This window comes from Enhydra lutris, unplaced genomic scaffold (assembly GCF_002288905.1).
Source record: "Enhydra lutris kenyoni isolate GAN:26980312 unplaced genomic scaffold, ASM228890v2 scaffoldscaffold6, whole genome shotgun sequence".
NCBI lineage: Eukaryota > Metazoa > Chordata > Mammalia > Carnivora > Mustelidae > Enhydra > Enhydra lutris.
The window spans coordinates 13,285,439-13,302,893 of NW_019154090.1; the positions used below are offsets into that span (position 1 = coordinate 13,285,439).

Here is a 17,455-nt window from a genome sequence, read left to right on the forward strand (position 1 = left end):
CTCTAGGGGAACACCAGGTCCAGGCTGTGCCTTTTTGGGGAGTTTTCCTGTTAACTCGCTGGGCAGTGACCCAAATGAGCTGAAGATCCTGTGGTGTAGCATTTGGGGATTTTCCTTGGATTTCCTTCTTACACTGTAGGGCTGTTTCCCCATGTGCCTCGGGGCCATCCCTTCAGGCTCTCTGGGCCTCCATTTGTGGCATGATCCTCCGAACTCTGGGGTCTGTTTCCCTCAAGGTGCCTGTGGTTAGCATTTCATTTCCTCATGGGGCTGTGTGTCAGTGTAGCACCTGGAACACTTGTTCGGGGTTTTTCTGAAGTTGCCCGGTGAGACTGGAATGTTCCATCCTGTGGATCAGCTTTTGCAGAAGTCGTTCACGGTCTCCTTTAATGAGCCTGCTTGGATGATGGTCTTTCAGGCAGAAGGAGACCCCTAGGAGGCCTCGCATGTGTCTGTACTGGGCCATGTTCATCTGCCCCAGGGGCCCCTGTCCACATGCAGAGGCTGGTGACGCATGGCGCGTCCCGCATGCTGGGGCTTGCCTGTGAGTTAAAACTGGAGGAGGCATGTCGTCAGTTTCGCGTTGGGGATAGTCGTCCTTCTGGATTCCACATCCCACCCTATCCCCTGTGCTCTCACGTAGCTGTCTTTCCTTGTGCCTGTAGCTTCTCTTTCTCAGAATGTAAGGCACACCACCCTGGGCCCTTACTTCGTCCCGATGCTAATGAGACAGCCGGCGGGCATGGAGTGGACCCAAGGCCTTGCAGGTGAAGATGGGGTGCTGGTGGAAGTGTCTGGGCTTAAACAAGATGCTGGGAGAGTAAAAATGGGAGGGAATGAATTGGCGAGGGTTGGGGGGCTGGCACATCTCAGAGGAGAAACCGGGAGAATGTCATTTGTGTCTTACCCCTTTGGAGGAAAGTCACAAATAAGCACAACACCATCACTGTTGTCGGCTTTCACAAAGAAGTATGTATGCCTTTGATATCTGGAAGTGTGTGGCCTCTCTGGGCTGTCTTTCCTGGTTTCCTGGCTGTTGCCATCAGGCATGGGTACGAAGAAGAAATACTTCTTTGGGATGAGGATGGTACTGGCGTCTCTGTGACACAACTCATGGTCAGCAGGGACACAGTAGAGAAGGGTGGGGATTTTGGCAAAATGGTGAGTACATTTCCAACTAAATAAATGGCTCACTGGTTGATACACAGATCAGTCTGGGACCATAAGGCCATGCAGGCCCCAATTTGTGTGTGTTTTGTTTTGTTAAGAAAAGCCAGAGGTCTAGGTGATTATGTGAAGTTTCTCAATTTTTTTTACTATAGCAGTGAATTAAAATTTTAACGAAAATGGTATGCAGACTGAAGAAAGAGTGTGTGACTTTTGAGACCGTTAACCAAAGGGATGGGGTGAGTGTATCCTTCTAGGAGGATGAACGAATGAACACTACAACAGCTTTGGGCCTGGGGACGGAATGCTTTGTGTCCCACGCACCCTCTCCTGGGGGGCCTCGGCCTCCCTGATGACTGCTTTAAAATACGTGGTCCTGTGTGTCTCTTTCAGATCCTGGATCCACAGAGAGAACAGCCCAGAAAAGAAAGTTCCCCAGCCCTCCGCATTCTTCCAATGGCCACTCGCCACAGGACACATCCACAAGCCCCATTAAAAAGAAAAAGAAACCCGGCTTACTGAACAATAACAATAAGGAGCAGGTAAAGGGCCGCTGGGAATGGCGTCCGCACCAGCAGGACAAAGGCGGTCGTGAGCAGCACCGTAGCCTTCTGACAGCCTGCGTTCTTGGCATTTAACAAGCTGCCTCGCTCCAGCTGTCATTTGTATAAGACAAGAAGGGCAGTTCCAAATGGGTCTGTGTAGAAATTTCCAGTGGCTTTTTTAGATCTGTTCTGGGGGCAGGGCAGTGACCCAGATGAGCTGAAGATACTGTGCTATAGGATTTGGGGATTTTCCTTGGATTTCTTAACTTAGACTCTAGGGTTGTTTTCCCCAGGTGGCCTGAAAAGTTTTTCCTGCTAGGCCATGTCAGTAGGATGGGGCTGAGGTCTGCCTGGAGGTAGTTACGGGGCTGAGGCAGGCTCTCCCCTCCTGGTCTCAGCTTTCTCATCTGTAAAATAACAGGTTTAGGTCTGTGGTTACACAGCTGCTGTCTCTGCCCATTGTCTACTGTCCTCTTTGGTAATTGGTCACCATTTCCTCTCACTGCGTATCACCCCTGGGGCGATCAGAGTCTTTTTCTGGAACCCATCCGCCTGCAGCCGACACCTATCAGCCAGATAGGAACATCCATTAGCTGTCTTAGATCTTAAGAGACCTAGCTTTAAAATTCTCTGATGCAGGCTCGATACTCTTCTGATTTAAAAAAATGGTAGATGCGTTAGTGGTCCACGACATCAGATCTCCTAGCCCTGGAGGAAACAGAATGCCCCGGTGGTTCTGTGAGCATTTCGGTAGGGATTCCTCGGGATGCATTCATCCGTCTCGTGCATTACGGTGTGCCAGAGTGGGCCCTGGGCATCGGAGGTTGAATAAAACAAGGTTCTCTCTTTCCTGGGAAGAAACCTAGCAATGGTTAAATGCCCAGAACTGGGAGAAGGGTGCATTTCTGCACACTAATCTATTTCCATGCTCAAAATTATATAGCGAGATGCCAGCGCTGCCTTTGCGGTGTGACCGTTGGCAAGTTAACCTCTTCGTGCCTGGTTGGCTTATCCACTGAAATGGGAGTAATGGGATTTCACGGGGTGTGGTGATGAAATGAGCACACGATGTCAATCGTAATAATAAAAATTCAGCCAGGCTCGATACTAAGTGGAATAATCGCAGGAACTAGGTGTGAAGTAATGAAACGGCAGCCACAGAGATGTTCTAGATCTGTGCTGTTGTGTGTAATCGCCACAGGCCACCTGTGGTCATTGAACACCTGCAGATGGCAAGTGTGACCCAGGGACTGGGTTTTTATTTTTATTTTTTTCCTTTCTTTTTTCTTTTTTAACCAAAAAACATTATTTAAGTTTTTATTTAAATTCCAGTTAACATCAAGCGCAGTGTCAGTTTCAGGTGTACAGTGTGGTGTTTCACCACTTCCCTACAATGCCCTGTGCTCATCACAGTACGTGCACATGACTTCATCCCCACCCCCCACCTCCCCTCTGGCCACCGGCAGTTTGTTCTCTGTAGTTAAGAGTCTGTTTCTTGGAGGAACTGAATTTTTAATTTAATTTTAATTTGTTGACTGCCTGTGGCTTATAGCTACTGTGTTGGATAGTAAAGGTCTAATGAGATGGGAATCCTGTTAAAAGAGAAGAAATGGGTCCTAAATAAATGTCTCGGGGGATTGCGAAGCACATACAATGTGCTGGTGATAATAATACTAAGGGACATTGGTTGGTGGCCATGTGCCACTTCCTGTTGTAAGGCATTTTTCTGGGCTCCTGTTTGTAATAACCCCGTGGGAAAGGGCTGTCATTGTGACCATTTTACAGATGAAAACACAGAGGTTCAGAGAAGTTAAGGTGTCTCCTCAGGGCCTCAGAGCGAAGCAGAAGCTGCATGTGAGCTTAGGTCTCTCCGTCTGGCTTGAAGCACTGACGACCCATCTCTGTCACCCAGAAGCCATCCCTAGCTGCTGGCAGTGAAGACTGAGCAACACAGACGGGTTCCTGGGGCTCCGTTGCTTGAGCATCTGACTGTTGATTTTTGGCTCAGGTCATGATCTTAAGGCGCCTGAGGTTGAGCCCTGCCTCGGGCTCCACACTGGGCTGGATCCTAGAAGAGATTTTCTCTCTTCAAAAAAGAGAAGAAAAGAAAAAAAAAAAGAAAGAAAGAAACAGGAAGGCCATAGATAATCCCCAAACCTTAACTTAGCTAATAATTTAACTTCCTGGGCAAACTCTCCCTTACCAGGTACCAGGAAGGCGTGAGGTAGAGTGTCCCCTCTTTGCAGGAAGCCTTCTCCTTTGGCCTCTCCCTGTGTGTGCTCACGTGAATCACTTTTTGGGTTCCTCCCCGTCTTTTAGGGAGCTGGCTTGTACCTCTCTTTCTGGAAGCTGATCTCCTTGGGGAGTCCATGCATTTTCTTCTCTCCCGTCCCCATCCATGTGTTAGGACCATTTCTGTAACACTGAAGGCCTGTGACCACAGGGACACATTTGTCAGTCCGTGTCCCCTTCCAGACTGGCAGCCTCAGAAAGTGGCCAGTGTTTGGTGGGTGCTGTCACAATGGTGGGGGGTTGGGGTTGCTCCTTGTGACTACATAGCTCACTCTGGGTTTGGAAAAGAGGGGACTGGGAAGGGCTGGACATGGGGCATGATTACGCTCCTCAATAATCTGTCATCCTCAGTATTGATAGAAGAGTTGATGGGACTGTTGCACAGGGGAAATGCCATCCGGACCTAGAGATCTGGCTCTTTCTAGCCCCACTGTGTCTGGGAGACTCAGTGTGGGACCCTGTCAGTTGCTTGCCCATCTTTGAGATTTAGTTGTCTTGTAAAATAGGGGTTTGGGCTGGAAACATTGTAAGGCTGATTGTAGGTTTGTTTTTGAGCCTTAAAACTCCCTGGGGCCAAACAGTCAGGAGTTGGCAGAGGATAAACTGGCTTAACTGCAAAGAAGTGACGTTCCTGACCCTTGACCCCATAATTCATTCTAGTACATCATATTTGCACTGTAACAGCAGCCTCTCTCCTCTAACAGTCTGTTTTTCCTTAAGGGGAACTTAAATCCCTTAAAAAAAAAAAATTCTTCTGGACACTTTGCCTTTCCTCTTTCTTTCTTTTAGGATTTTATAGCATTACAAAATTATGGAATTAAAAGCAAATTGTAGGTCTCTAAGTGCTGGGTTTTACCAGTAGTGTAATTTCTTATTCACCAACATTTGAAGATCATGAGATTTCAAGTAACAACTTATATTTTTGGGGTCTTACAAAAACTCAGAAAAATCCAGCAATAGCTGCAGTGGAGTAGAGCCTGCCCCTTTATTTTTTTAAAATTTTAAAAATTAATTTTACTAACATATAATGTATTATTTGCCCCAGGGGTACAGGTCTGTGAATCATTAGGCTTACACATTCATAGCACTCACTGTAGCACATATCCTCCCCAGGGTCGATAACCCAGTCACCCTCTCCCTAACCCCCACCCCCAGCAACCCTCTGTTTCTTGAGATTAAGAGTTTCTTCTGGTTTGTCTCCCTCCCAATCCCATCTTGTTTCATTATTTCCTTCCCTAACACCCCCTCCAATTCCTCATATTAGGGAGATCATATGATAATTATCTTTCTCTGATTGACTTACTTCGTTCAGCATAATACCCTCTCGTTCCATCCATGTTGTTGCAAATGGCAAGATTGCATTTCTTTTGCTGAGCCTGCCCTGTTAGACACGGGGTGTTCTAGTTTCTAGTTTTCCACCCCCCCCCCCCAATCGTCAAACTCTGTTTGCTTTGCTTATTCCTGCGCTTCCTGCGCTTCTGGCTCTTTCAGGCATTCAGGTGCCTTTGAATTTCGGTGTATATCAGTATTCTTCCCTCCTCTTCTCATTTTCTTTAATTTATTTTTTGTGTTCAAAAAAGGGAGAAAGCTTTTCTTGGCTTATAAAAACAAGCAAACCCCCCCCCCCCCATATTTTTCCATTTTTGGTAGACTTTTTATTACCAAATGGAGATAGGGGTTGAATTTTTTTTTTTTTAAGATGTTATTTATTTATTTGACAGACAGAGATCACAAGTAGGCAGAGAGGCAGGCAGAGAGAGAGGAGGAAGCAGGCTCCCTGCTGAGCAGAGATCCCGATGCGGGGCTCGATCCCAGGACCCTGAGACCATGACCTGAGCCAAAGGCAGAGGCTTTAACCCACTGAGCCACCCAGGCGCCCCCAGGGGTTGAATTTTTTTTTTTTTTAAAGATTTTTATTTATTTATTTGACAGAGAGAGAGATCACAAGTAGAGAGGCAGGCAGAGAGAGAGAGGGAAGCAGGCTCCCTGCTGAGCAGAGAGCCCGACTTGGGGCTCGATCCCAGGACCCTGAGATCATGACCTGAGCCGAAGGCAGCGGCTTAACCCACTGAGCCACCCAGGTGCCCCTCCAGGGATTGAATTTTTAAGGTTGGACCTTATATCACCCATTTTTCATATATTAGGAATTCAGTAATTTTTAGGGGAGTTGTAAGAGGAACTTTAAAACACACTTTGTTTTATGGGAAAAAAGTATTTAAGGCTTATAATTATTATTTTAAAGATTTCATTTATTTATTGGACAGAGAGAGCGACAACAAGCAGGGGGAGTAGCAGACAGGGAGAAGGAGAACAGGCTTCTCGCCAAGCAGGGAGCCCGATGCAGGGCTCAATCCCAGGACCCTGGGATTATGACCCAAGACAAAGGCTGGTACCCAACTGATGGAGCCATCCACATGCCCCTGTAATTAATTTTTTAAAAAAATTTTATTAATTTATTTAGACAGAGATCACAGGCAGGCAGAGAGGCAGGCAGAGAGAGAGGTGGAAGCAGGCTCCCTGCTGAGTGGAGAGCCTGATGCAGGGCCCGATCCCAGGACCCTGAGATCATGACCTGAGCCAAAGACAGAGGCCCATCCCACTGAGCCACCCAGAGGCCCGCCCTATAATTAATTTTTTTGGAAAAAGATTTTATTTATATATTTGAGAGAAAGAGAGAGCATGTATGTGCCGGTGGGGGGTGGGGAGGGGCAGTGGGAGAGGGAAAAGCAGACTCCCTTGATGTGGGACTCCGTCCCAGGACCCCGATATCATGACCTGAGCCAAAGGCAGACACTTAACCGACTGAGCCACCAGGAGCCCCTACAATTACTTTTTTATAGCCTTTTGGTCTAGTGGTTTTACTCTGTAGGAAAGGTTTGAAAACTTGGAGGTGCTTTTTCTTGGGATTGGGGAGGGGAGGGACAGCCTAAAGCCTGGAAGGACACTTCTGGCGTTTTGTGGAAGATCAGGTTGCCAAATATCCTGCGGTAGATGTCTGAAGCAGTATCTTTCTGCGAATGACATTAGGACCTTTACTGAAAAATAGCCACTCTAATTTTTGGTTCTTGGGACATTTGACTAGGAAGACTCCCTTCTGAAAGGTTTCAGCCCTCCTCCTCATCATTAAAGGATTGAGAATCTGCTAACAGATTGGGTGGCCATTGGTATACTTTCGATCAAATAAGGTAAAGGAATGATGGGGCTCCCCCTCACTGCCTTTGAGTATAGGATGAGCTAGATAAGTGGGTGAGCTAGGTCTTACTTGTTAGGCCCGTGCATTGTCTTAAAAACTTAAAAATACTCACAGAAGTTCCTTGTTGGGCTGGGGTAGTGTATTAACAGTGGGGACCACGGAGGGGGGTCCAGGCTTGCTGGCTTCTTCCTGAGCTCTGGCAGCCCTGGGAGTGTGTGTTCGCCTTGCTGTCTCCGTCACTGGAGCTGAGCGGGAGCTGCCCCTTAAGATGGGTCCGAGTTCTGCCGCTCCCCGTTGTCTCGCCAGCGTCCCAGCTAAATGCCAGCGACACTGCTCACACTCCAGGGCTGGGCAGTTTTTCTTAAGAGCAGAGACATATTTTGCAGCGTTGGTGCTTTAAGTGGAGAAGAACAAATGTTGGAATGAGGACCGTTTTCATTTCATGTGTGTTACCTCTGTGGTCCATGTAAGAATTTGAGTTTGTGGTCCCCCCGAGTCTCCCACATGCACCCTGTGCTCACACCCGGGCCAGAGGACCCGTTCTCTGCTTTACGCAGACCAGGTGTCAGCTGACTACAGCCTGTGAGCCAGATGCCGCCCAGAGCCTGGTTTTGAAAATAAAGTTTTATTGGCACACAGCCACATTCTTTCATTTACATATTGTCTGTGGTTGCTCTTTTGCTACTGTGGCCGACTTGAGTCCTTGTAATAGAGACCACATGACCTGCAAAGCCTGCAGCTATTTGCCATCTTTTTGTTTATAAAGATTTTATTTACTTAGTTATTTAGGAGTCACACAAAGAGAGAACCTAGGCTGAGAGAGGGAGAAGCAAACTCCCTGCTGGGCAGGGAGCTCCTCACAGGACTCGATCCCAGGACCCTGAGGTCATGACCTGAGCCGAAGGCAGAGGCTTTAACCCACTGAGCCACCCAGGCGCCCCAGGTTTTTCCTTCTTTAAATGTTCCGTATTTGTTATCAGACTATTTTTATGGAGCAGGAAACGCAAGCGGCCGATGAGGCAGATCTCTGATTGATGCGGAGGTTACCAGGCGGCTGGTTCTGAGCCACAGCAATGTTGCTTCAAGAAAGAGGGAATATCCTGAAGAGGGTTTGGGGCAGCCTGGCGCGCACCCCTCAGGACTCCCCCCGCCCCCACCCCAAGGAACACCCACTCCCAGCCAGGTGTGGGGTGAGGGCAAGGACGTGGGTGGCGGGGCTTAACTGCAGAAGCAGCAGGATGGCTTCTGTTGGGTAGGAGGTACCTGGGTTGCCAGTTAGGGAGATTAGCTGGCCTGTTCGATTCTTCCAGTTTCGTTTAGATCGGCTCTTCCTGTCCTATTATTAACTTGCTGAAAGGAAGTCAGGCACTGAACTATGGCTTGCTGCGTTGTTGCAAAAGCCACAAAAGCATTCTGGAAGACCTCACTCAGGTTAGAAATAGATCCTGCTTGCTTGACATGTGAGGCTTATCTTTCCATATGAGGATCTCCTCCTCTTCCTTCCACACCTCTCCTCCCTCTTCTTTCTTGTCCTCCTCCTTGTCGTCTCCCTGCTCCCCTCCTTAAAGCCCCCATTCACCCTTTTCTCCTGCCCCAAATGCACCAGGAATTTCCTAGGCAGAGAGGGAACCCTGAACATCGGTGGTTCTCAACCAAGGGCAGTTTTGCTCCCCAGGGACATTTGGCAATATCTGAAGACTTTTTTTTTTTGTTTGTTTGTTTGTTTTGTTTTAAAGATTTTCTTTCTTTTGGGGCGCCTGGGTGGCTCAGTGGGTTAAGCCGCTGCCTTTGGCTCAGGTCATGATCTCAGGGTCTTGGGATCGAGTCCCGCATCGGGCTCTCTGCTCAGCAGGGAGCCTGCTTCCCCCTCTCTCTCTGCCTACTTGTGATCTCTGTCTGTCAAATAAACAAATAAAATCTTTAAAGATTTTCTTTCTTTCTTTCTTTTTTTTTTTTTTAAAGATTTTATTTATTTATTTGAGAGAGAGACAGTGAGCGAGAGCATGAGCGAGGAGAAGGTCAGAGAGAGAAGCAGACTCCCCATGGAGCTGGGAGCCCGATGCGGGACTCGATCCCGGGACTCCAGGATCATGATCTGAGCCAAAGGCAGTCGTCCAACCAACTGAGCCACCCAGGCGTCCCTTATTTATTTCTTTGATACAGAGAGAGATCACAAGTAGGCAGAGAGGAAGGCAGAGAAGGGGAAGCAGGCTCCCTGCCAAGCAGAGAGCCCGACGCGGGGCTCAATCCCAGGACCCTGAGATCATGACCCAAGCCGAAGGCGGCGACTTAACCCACTAAGCCACCCAGGCGCCCCGGAGACATTTTTGATCATCATAGTTTTGTGGATGGAGGGACGCTCCCGGCATCTAGCCACAGATGCTGCCACACATCCTGTAGTGTGCAAGATGGCTCCATCCCTCAAAGAATTTTCTGCCCTGAACAACAGTAGTATGAGGGTCAGAGCCCCTTCCCCGCCCCCTGCCATGTTCTCCTTTCATGTCCCCTTCTGTGGTGTTTCTAGTTGATTTCCTAATTTTCAGATTCCCCCACCCCCCTTCACAGCTCTTTGCATGAAAGGGAAGTTATTTTGACCTACAGAGAATGTTCTCTGAGAGGATCACTTCATCATTAGGGTCTCTCCTCACCCCATATTGTCTTACATAGGGCATCAGGGCGAGGAACAGTTGGGTTGTCATAACCTAGTGTTGTCATCTGTCAAGTGAGACTAGTAGTGTCTATCCTGAGTACCTCTCTGGGGAGTTGTGAGGATAAAATGAAGAGAATGTATGAGAGTATGTTGAACACTTGGGGAGAAAATTGTAATGGTGTTACTCTCTAGAAATCCAAGTATAGAGCCTGTATCTGAACTGAACCAGGGAAATAACTGGGCTCAGGAATTACGCAGTTGCCCTTAAAAGTCTTAGTTGTTGGCACAGCTGGGTGGCTCAGTCGGTTAAGTGTCTGCCTTCAGCTCAGGTCATGATCCCAGGATCCAGCCCCACATCAGGCTCCCCGCTCAGTGGAGAGCCTGCCTCTCCCCCTCCCCCTGCCTGCCTCGCTCCCTGCTTACGCTCTCTGTCAAATAAATAAAATCTTAAAAAAAAAAAAAAAAGTCTTTGTTGTTTTCCTAGTAGAATTGAGAGTAGGGAGGCTTCGAAGGATGGATTAATAAGGATCTGCTAAGGAAGCCTCTGGGAGGCTTGATAAGAAGGAGTGTAGAAATAGCAGGCATTTCGAGAACCTTAAAACCTCATAATAAAAACCAGGAACAAGACATGACTGCTTGTAATCTTGACCATTCTTTCCCATTATCCTGGGGGGGGGTTGCCCCAGGATAAGATAAGGGCCCCATTAAAATAAAAGGGAAAAGGAGTGTAAAAATACTAGAGAGGAACAGACAAAACCGATGTTGCTTAGAGCAGATCTTTTTAATCAATAAAATGTTAGAGCTGTATATACTGGAGGTCAGGCTTAAAAAGTCTAACCACATTTCTAGGTACCAACAATGACTACTTAGAAAATGGAATAGAGAAAGATCCCATTCATAGTGTCAACAAAAATTAGGCATCTGTAACCAACATATGAGATCTTTGAGGAGGAAACGGTAATGTTTTGCTGAAGGACAGGACAGGAAGAAAAGCTTACTGTCAAAAGATAGGTCCTGTGGTTGTGGCTGAGCCATTATCCATGGAATCAAGCTCAAAGAGAGTTGAGTAACTTTCTTAAAGTTGCACAGCCAGTTACTGGGTCATTTTGATGCTTACCACCAGAATTTCTTTCTTTCTTTCTTTCTTTTTTAAGTAGGCTCCAGGCCAAGTCAAGAGCCCAGTGTGGGGCTTGAACTCAAAACCCAGAGATAAAGACCTGAGCTGAGATCAAGAATTGTATGCTTAACTGGCCAAGCCACTCACTTGCTTCCAGAATTTCTTTTATTTTTTTAAAGTTTTTTTTTTTTTTAAGATTTTATTTATTTGTCAGAGAGAGAGCACAAGCAGGCAGAGTGGCACGCAGAGGCAGAGAGAGAAGCAGGCTCCCTGCTGGACAAGGAGACTGATACGGAACTTGATCCCGGGACCCTGGGATCATGACCTGAGCTGAAGGCAGCAGCTTACCTGACTGAGCCACCCAGGCATCCCTCTTTTCTTTTTTTTTTTTTTTATTATTTATTTTATATATTTGAGAGAGATGGAGGGGCAGAAGGAGTAGGAGAGAGAATCTCAAGCAGACTCCACGCCGAGTGTGGAGCCCAGTGCTGGGCTTGATCCCATGATGCTGGGATCATGACCTGAGCTGAAATGAAGAGTGGGATCCTTAACCGACTGAGCTACCCAGGTGCCCTCCCTCAGCCTCAGAATTAATACTTACTTTCCTTTTCCTTTCCTTTCCCTCCCCCCTTTCCTTTCCTTTTTTAAAGATTTTATTTATTTATTTGTCAGAGAGAGAGAGGGAGAGAGAGCAAGCACAGGCAGACAGAATGGCAGGCAGAGGCAGAGGGAGAAGCAGGCTCCCTGATGAGCAAGGAGCCCGATGTGGGACTCGATCCCAGGACGCTGGGATCATGACCTGAGCTGAAGGCAGCTGCTTAACCAACTGAGCCACCCAGGCGTCCCTCCTTTCCTTTTTTAGATTTTATTTATTTGAGAGAGAGAGTGAGCGAGATAGAGCACAAGCCAGGGGGAGAGGCAGAGGGAGAAGCAGACTCCCTGCTGAGCAGAGAACCAGAACCCTGGGATTACGGCCTGAGCAGAAGGCAGATGCTTAACCAACTGAGCCACCCAGGCAGCCCCAGAATTTTTTTAGAGTACTTCTTAAATCTTCTATTTGTTACTGATTTCCAGTAGATATTTTCCTGATGATTTTCTTTTGAGTGATCTTAGGCGTTCGGAATGTGGGTTTGCTGGATTCTATGATGCATCGTTAGGGAAACATTTTTCTTGATATTCTGGAGCAGGAAGGGGTTTTGCTTCCCATGAATTGGCCACTTGTGTCATCTTTCTGCTATTGGTGATTCTGAATAGGAGATCTAGCACCTCTGCAAATATGAGGACCTATCTTGTTGAAGATTATGGCTTCAGGAAGCCTCTGGTTGGCTCAGATACTTTATGCGTTGGGCGTAGAGTTAAAAAAAAAATGCCTTTTTTGGAGGAGGAGGGGGGGTGACTCAAATCCAATTGACCTATTCTCCCAGAGCCTGTTGAAATAATCCTGGGGTGAATTCCCATAGTTTAGTTGGCTTTGTTTTGGCTTCATTTGTTGGTCGATCAGTAATGACAGCACTGTGTTCAATGCATATGTTCTATCATCCCATTGACTCCCAACCCAAATACCACGGTGTTAGGTATTATCATCCCCATTTTACAGATGAGAAAGTTGAAGCTGAGAGGTAGAGATTTGCCCAGGGTCATGCAGCTGGTAGAGCTAAAATTTGAACCTGGGTATGCCTGGGTTATAGCCATTGTATTATTCTGCTGGTGCAGCCTCTGAACTCTTAGACACCAGCTTTTTAATCCATGGCTTCTGAAAATAGAAGAGAGGGAGAGGAAATAAAAATGCGTAGTATGTAATGACCTGTAGACTGTGTATTTAGTAGAGTAACCCAAGCTAGCTTGTTAAGGGATGTGTGGAATGTTGTGATGTTCTTTTGTTGTTATTGATGTATTTGTTCAAATTCCTTTTGAGAATGCACATTTGTTTTGAAACCAAACCTGTCTTTCTTGCCTACATTTCAGTCAGAACTAAGACATGGTCCGTTTTACTATATGAAGCAGCCACTCACCACAGACCCTGTTGATGTTGTACCGCAGGATGGACGGAATGATTTCTACTGCTGGGTTTGTCACCGGGAAGGCCAAGTCCTTTGCTGTGAGCTCTGTCCCCGGGTTTATCACGCTAAGTGTCTGAGACTGACATCGGAACCAGAGGGGGACTGGTTTTGTCCTGAATGTGAGGTTAGTTCCTGACGAATGAATGCATTATCTGCCTCGTTTCCTTTCCTTTCTCTTTCTTCCTTTCATTTTAAATTTTTCGAATAATCCAGATTCGGGGGAAAAAAAGGCATTTCTTGCCCTCCACTTGCTCTATCCTGGTCACCCCCTTTTGGGACCAGCTTTGGCGGGGGCCTGAGCGTTGCTGCTCTCGCGAAGGCCGTTGGACTGAGTGTTGGTTTTCTTTCTTCCTGGGTCTTTGGATCACTCTGGGATCTGCAGCCTTCTCTGATGCTGCTGTAACGAACATCTCCGAAGTCCGCTTAAGAGCTGTTAACCGTTCACGTATTCTGAAACGATCGCATGCTGGGTTTCCTCTTCTTGGATGTTGTCTCCTGCTTGCAACGTGGAATCATCGGCGGGAGCTGGGCTGAGAAGATCAGCTTGGGTTGGTGCTTCGTGTGGCCGTCCTCTGATGCTTCCGTTCATGCTACAGCTGTTTTCTCGAGTGCCCGGGAGGTGCTAGGGACCCGGCCGTGAACAGAAAGGGGTACGCGTGACCTGCTATTCAGGAGAAGAGGACCAAAACAAAATAAAATGAATTGGAGAGGAGGAATTGGGAGTAAGGCGGGGGGAGGGTGTTTCCGTGTCAGGTGAAGAGGACCAGGACGGCCTCGGGAAGACTTGAGAAGTGCGCTCTGCCACCTTCCAGCCAGGAGGCAGCAGGCACAGCCCGAGCAGAACCGCGCCGGCTTGGTGAAGAGCGTGTGTCTTTTGTAGGAAAGCCTAACCGTTTTCCTTTATTAAAACAATTATTCCCGTTTCCACAATTCTGAGGCATCTTCCATTCTTGGCGACTTCCAGTGACGACGCTTTTGCAAGATGCTGCAAATGATGTCATCTGCTCAGTCATTTAATCGGGAATGTCACTTGGATTCGAAGGTCTGTTAGAACTTGATCTCACACAAGGAAGCTTTCTGTGTGCGAAATGGAACGTTCTCCCAGATGTCTTTCGTGAGGAAAAGAAGCAGGCTATAGAATGGTGTCTGTGATGCTGCTTTTGTGTTGGGAAAGGAGAAAAAGACAAACTGCGTGAAAAGAGATGAGACATCACATCGATATGATGACATTTTAATGGTGTTCTGCCCCTAAAATTGAGGAAGATGGCCGCCAGTGCTCTGGGATACTCGATCGAGAGACGCATAGCTGCCCCTTTGCTCAGCAATGCCCTCTGGTTGCAGAGTTTCACCTGATTCCGCTACAGTTAGTGTGGTCCATGGAACCTTCCTCGTTTTCCTTTTGTCTTGACCCACCTTTCCCACTTGCTGAGTAATTTTGCAGAAACGACAGTGGCTTTTGCTGCTGCAAGTACAGCTCTTGAGGGTTGTGGCGGGAACAGTAGGGATTTATTCTCCTGTGTAGAAAGAACCGAGGCAGGGCCAGGCCAGAGTTTGTGCACAGCCGGACCCTTTCTGTTTCACTGTGGAGGCAATGTGTGTCCCCTTCCACACCCCTTGGCCAAAATCCTAGTGCCTAGACCAAAATCCCTCTATGAGGAGGAGTGTTTCTCTTTACAACCCTTTATTATCAAGCAGAAGGACCTTGCCCTACAGCCTTCGGCTGATTCTGCCCTTGGCCTCATTGTTCAGCACTGGACCTGTCTTCATGCAAAAAAATCTTGAAAATGCCTGTCTGGCAATTTCAGTCTATTTCATGGGAACCGGGCACTGCTGGCCGGGAGGGAAGGGATCAGGGATGGAGCAGAGGTGAAAGTGGTTGCCATGGATTGCTACCTAGAAGCGAACAGCAGTTCAGACAAACAGGTGTTCCGTGTCTAAGGTTTAAGGCCCCAAATGTCTTCCAAGGGTGCATTGGCAGTGCAGGCACCTGGCTAGCTGTCTCAGGCTCGGGTAGCTAAGCAGTTAGGGGCGTGTGTCACGTACTGTTTTCAGCCTCTGAGCAACTCCTGTGTTGCCCTTTTCCTCGACAACCAACCAGACGCATCTGAAAGTTCTTTTTGGAGGATCCAGAGCTATGAAGGATGGAAACTAAATCAAGATTAATTGGAGAAAACTTCTCTCAGCTCTCCCTACACAGATGGTTAAAGAGTGTTTCCTGACATCATCAGGCTTTGCTATTTTGGTGTTGCTACATAAGGAGTCTGAAGCTCTGCGATATGGTAGCAGATTGACATAGCAGAGTCTGGTTTCAGACATTTCTCTGGGCCTCTTCTTTGATGGGAATTTCGCTTTCAGAATGACATTTCCCATGGAGACAGACAGCTAGACTATGCATCTTGTGTCATATGCCAGAATGTCCTGAGTGGGTTCACATCCGTGGTGACAGAATGAAGTCACATTTATATTTAGTTCTCTACCATCCCTTGGATTCTTTCTGCGGGGAAGACTGTCCTTTTCCATCAGTGATGTCACTGAGTTAATGCCCTGTCAGTTTCCTGAAAGGTAGCCCAGAATGCTGAGAGCATCAAGTGAAGCGACTGATTCATTGTGTGCAGAGATCACCCTAAAACCATTAGTAGTCTTTCCTTTCACATCCCATTCTTGAAACCCACAGCTGTAATCATGACGATTTTTCAGGTCCCTGCTCACCTCCTTCTTTCTCAGGTTATGTCAGCTTTGTGAGCGAAAAACACTTCCAAATAAGGTCATCATCTGTGGATTACTGTGTCTCTTCATTTTTATCCACTGACCCAAAGTATGGTCAGTTGGATTGGAGTCTCTCTCAAGCGAAACAACTAGTCTCGTTTGGATGGGAAAGACTTTTTATTATGAGCTGGTTTGAAAAGTAGGAGGAAAGGGAACTTTGTACAGGGATAGTAACTTTTTTCTAACTGAAATTTGTGTGATTTTGACTTGTAGAAGATTACAGTAGCAGAATGCATCGAGACTCAGAGTAAAGCCATGACCATGCTCACCATCGAACAGTTATCCTACCTGCTCAAGTTTGCCATTCAGAAAATGAAACAGCCAGGGGTAAGAAGAAAGTTCCTCTTGGTATAAGTGTAAATGGAAAATAGTGACTTTTGTTCTTCTCTGTTAACATTTTTGTTCTGAGTAGTCTTTGCTTTCCAGACACCTGTGCACACTCTTTGGGTCTTTTTATGTGCCTGGCTCAAATACCTAAAAATTAAATATAAAGTACAATTACGTTCAGTGAATTCTCTGTAGCGAGCACTGTATGTTCCCGACGAGTTTAATTGGGGAATGACATGCAGTAGAAAGTTGGTGGGGATTTAAAATTCTGATTGGTTGTGAAGTGAAACCTCATACCCAGAATTTTAAGGAGCGCCTGTGCTGCTTCCCCCGGGAGTTAGTAAATTCCATTTCAATGAGACCGTGGAGTACAGCCCGTTTTGTTGGTAATCAAAGTGTGGTGATGGAACCTCCAAGTGCAGTTCAACCAGTGAGACTCCCATAAAGGGTGAGATTCGGTTCATTCCTTCAATTTTTGAAATAGGATTTGATGGACAGCCTTCGCCTCTTAAAGGAAATCCAGATGAGAAAGTAAGGCTGCCACGTTTAGCTTGCACGCCCTGGTTCCTAGTGGTTACCCGCCCCAGAGTCCCGGGCACATCATAGTCATGGTGGTTTTAGTTTTTTTTGGTGACCTTTTCTAGGAGGGTGACAGTAAAATGCCTCATTCTTAAAAAGAATATGGTGTGGCCATATAATCAACATGTTGTGACATTCTTTGTGCAGACCAGTCTAGAGAAACTTTAAGGGTAGGGTTTTCCCTTTCCAATTCGCACAGAGGTACCATATGAGCTAGTGGTGACCCTTTGTTAAACTCTCCAGAGTCTGCTTTCTATGTCAAGGAAATATGCAGCCCTGTAGAACCTCCAGGGTATCGAGTAGACACTGGCTTAATTTCTTAAAAAATACAAAACCAAAAAACAAAAACCACAAGTTTTTGTTTAGAGATTATATTCTGAAATTTGATACCATGAAAAAAATTCAGAGCATGCCAATTGGGTGTTGCTAAATCAGGAATCTATTTGTCTCTGTAACAAAATCTCCGTCAATGGAAGCAGAAGCATGGATAGCCTGAGTTTGGAAAGAAAAACAACTTTTTTTTTTAACTGCAGTTTTTTTTTTTTTTTTCATATTGAGTGACAAGGAATTACTTCCTGCTTTTCCATAGGCTAAATTATTTCTGCTGAGACTGTTGCACAAAAAAACCAGATTCATGTAGGGTTGTCAACACTGTAGACTTAAAAACCAAAGAGAAAAATCGAAGAAGGCCTTAATTTCTCACATAAATTGTTTGATAGAAAATCAATCGGGGCAGAAAGTTGCCGATGATATCGAAGC

General features: G+C 46.6%; 1 protein-coding gene across 9 annotated transcripts in view; it reads left to right on the forward strand.

Annotated features, from left to right (window-relative positions):
- LOC111141930 (zinc finger MYND-type containing 8) overlaps window positions 1-17,455 on the forward strand; it is a 123,968-nt gene that overhangs the window by 35,204 nt on the left and 71,309 nt on the right. For 6 of the 9 annotated variants that reach the window (XM_022494797.1, XM_022494801.1, XM_022494805.1 and 3 more), the window contains 3 exons: window positions 1,561-1,709; window positions 13,005-13,148; window positions 16,004-16,117. In XM_022494797.1, the coding sequence (XP_022350505.1) occupies window positions 1,561-1,709; window positions 13,005-13,148; window positions 16,004-16,117 (407 nt within the window). Of the gene's footprint in view, window positions 1-1,560; window positions 1,710-12,929; window positions 13,149-16,003; window positions 16,118-17,455 lie in introns of those variants that run through there. The other 3 variants (XM_022494796.1, XM_022494800.1, XM_022494804.1) reach the window with 2 other exon arrangements.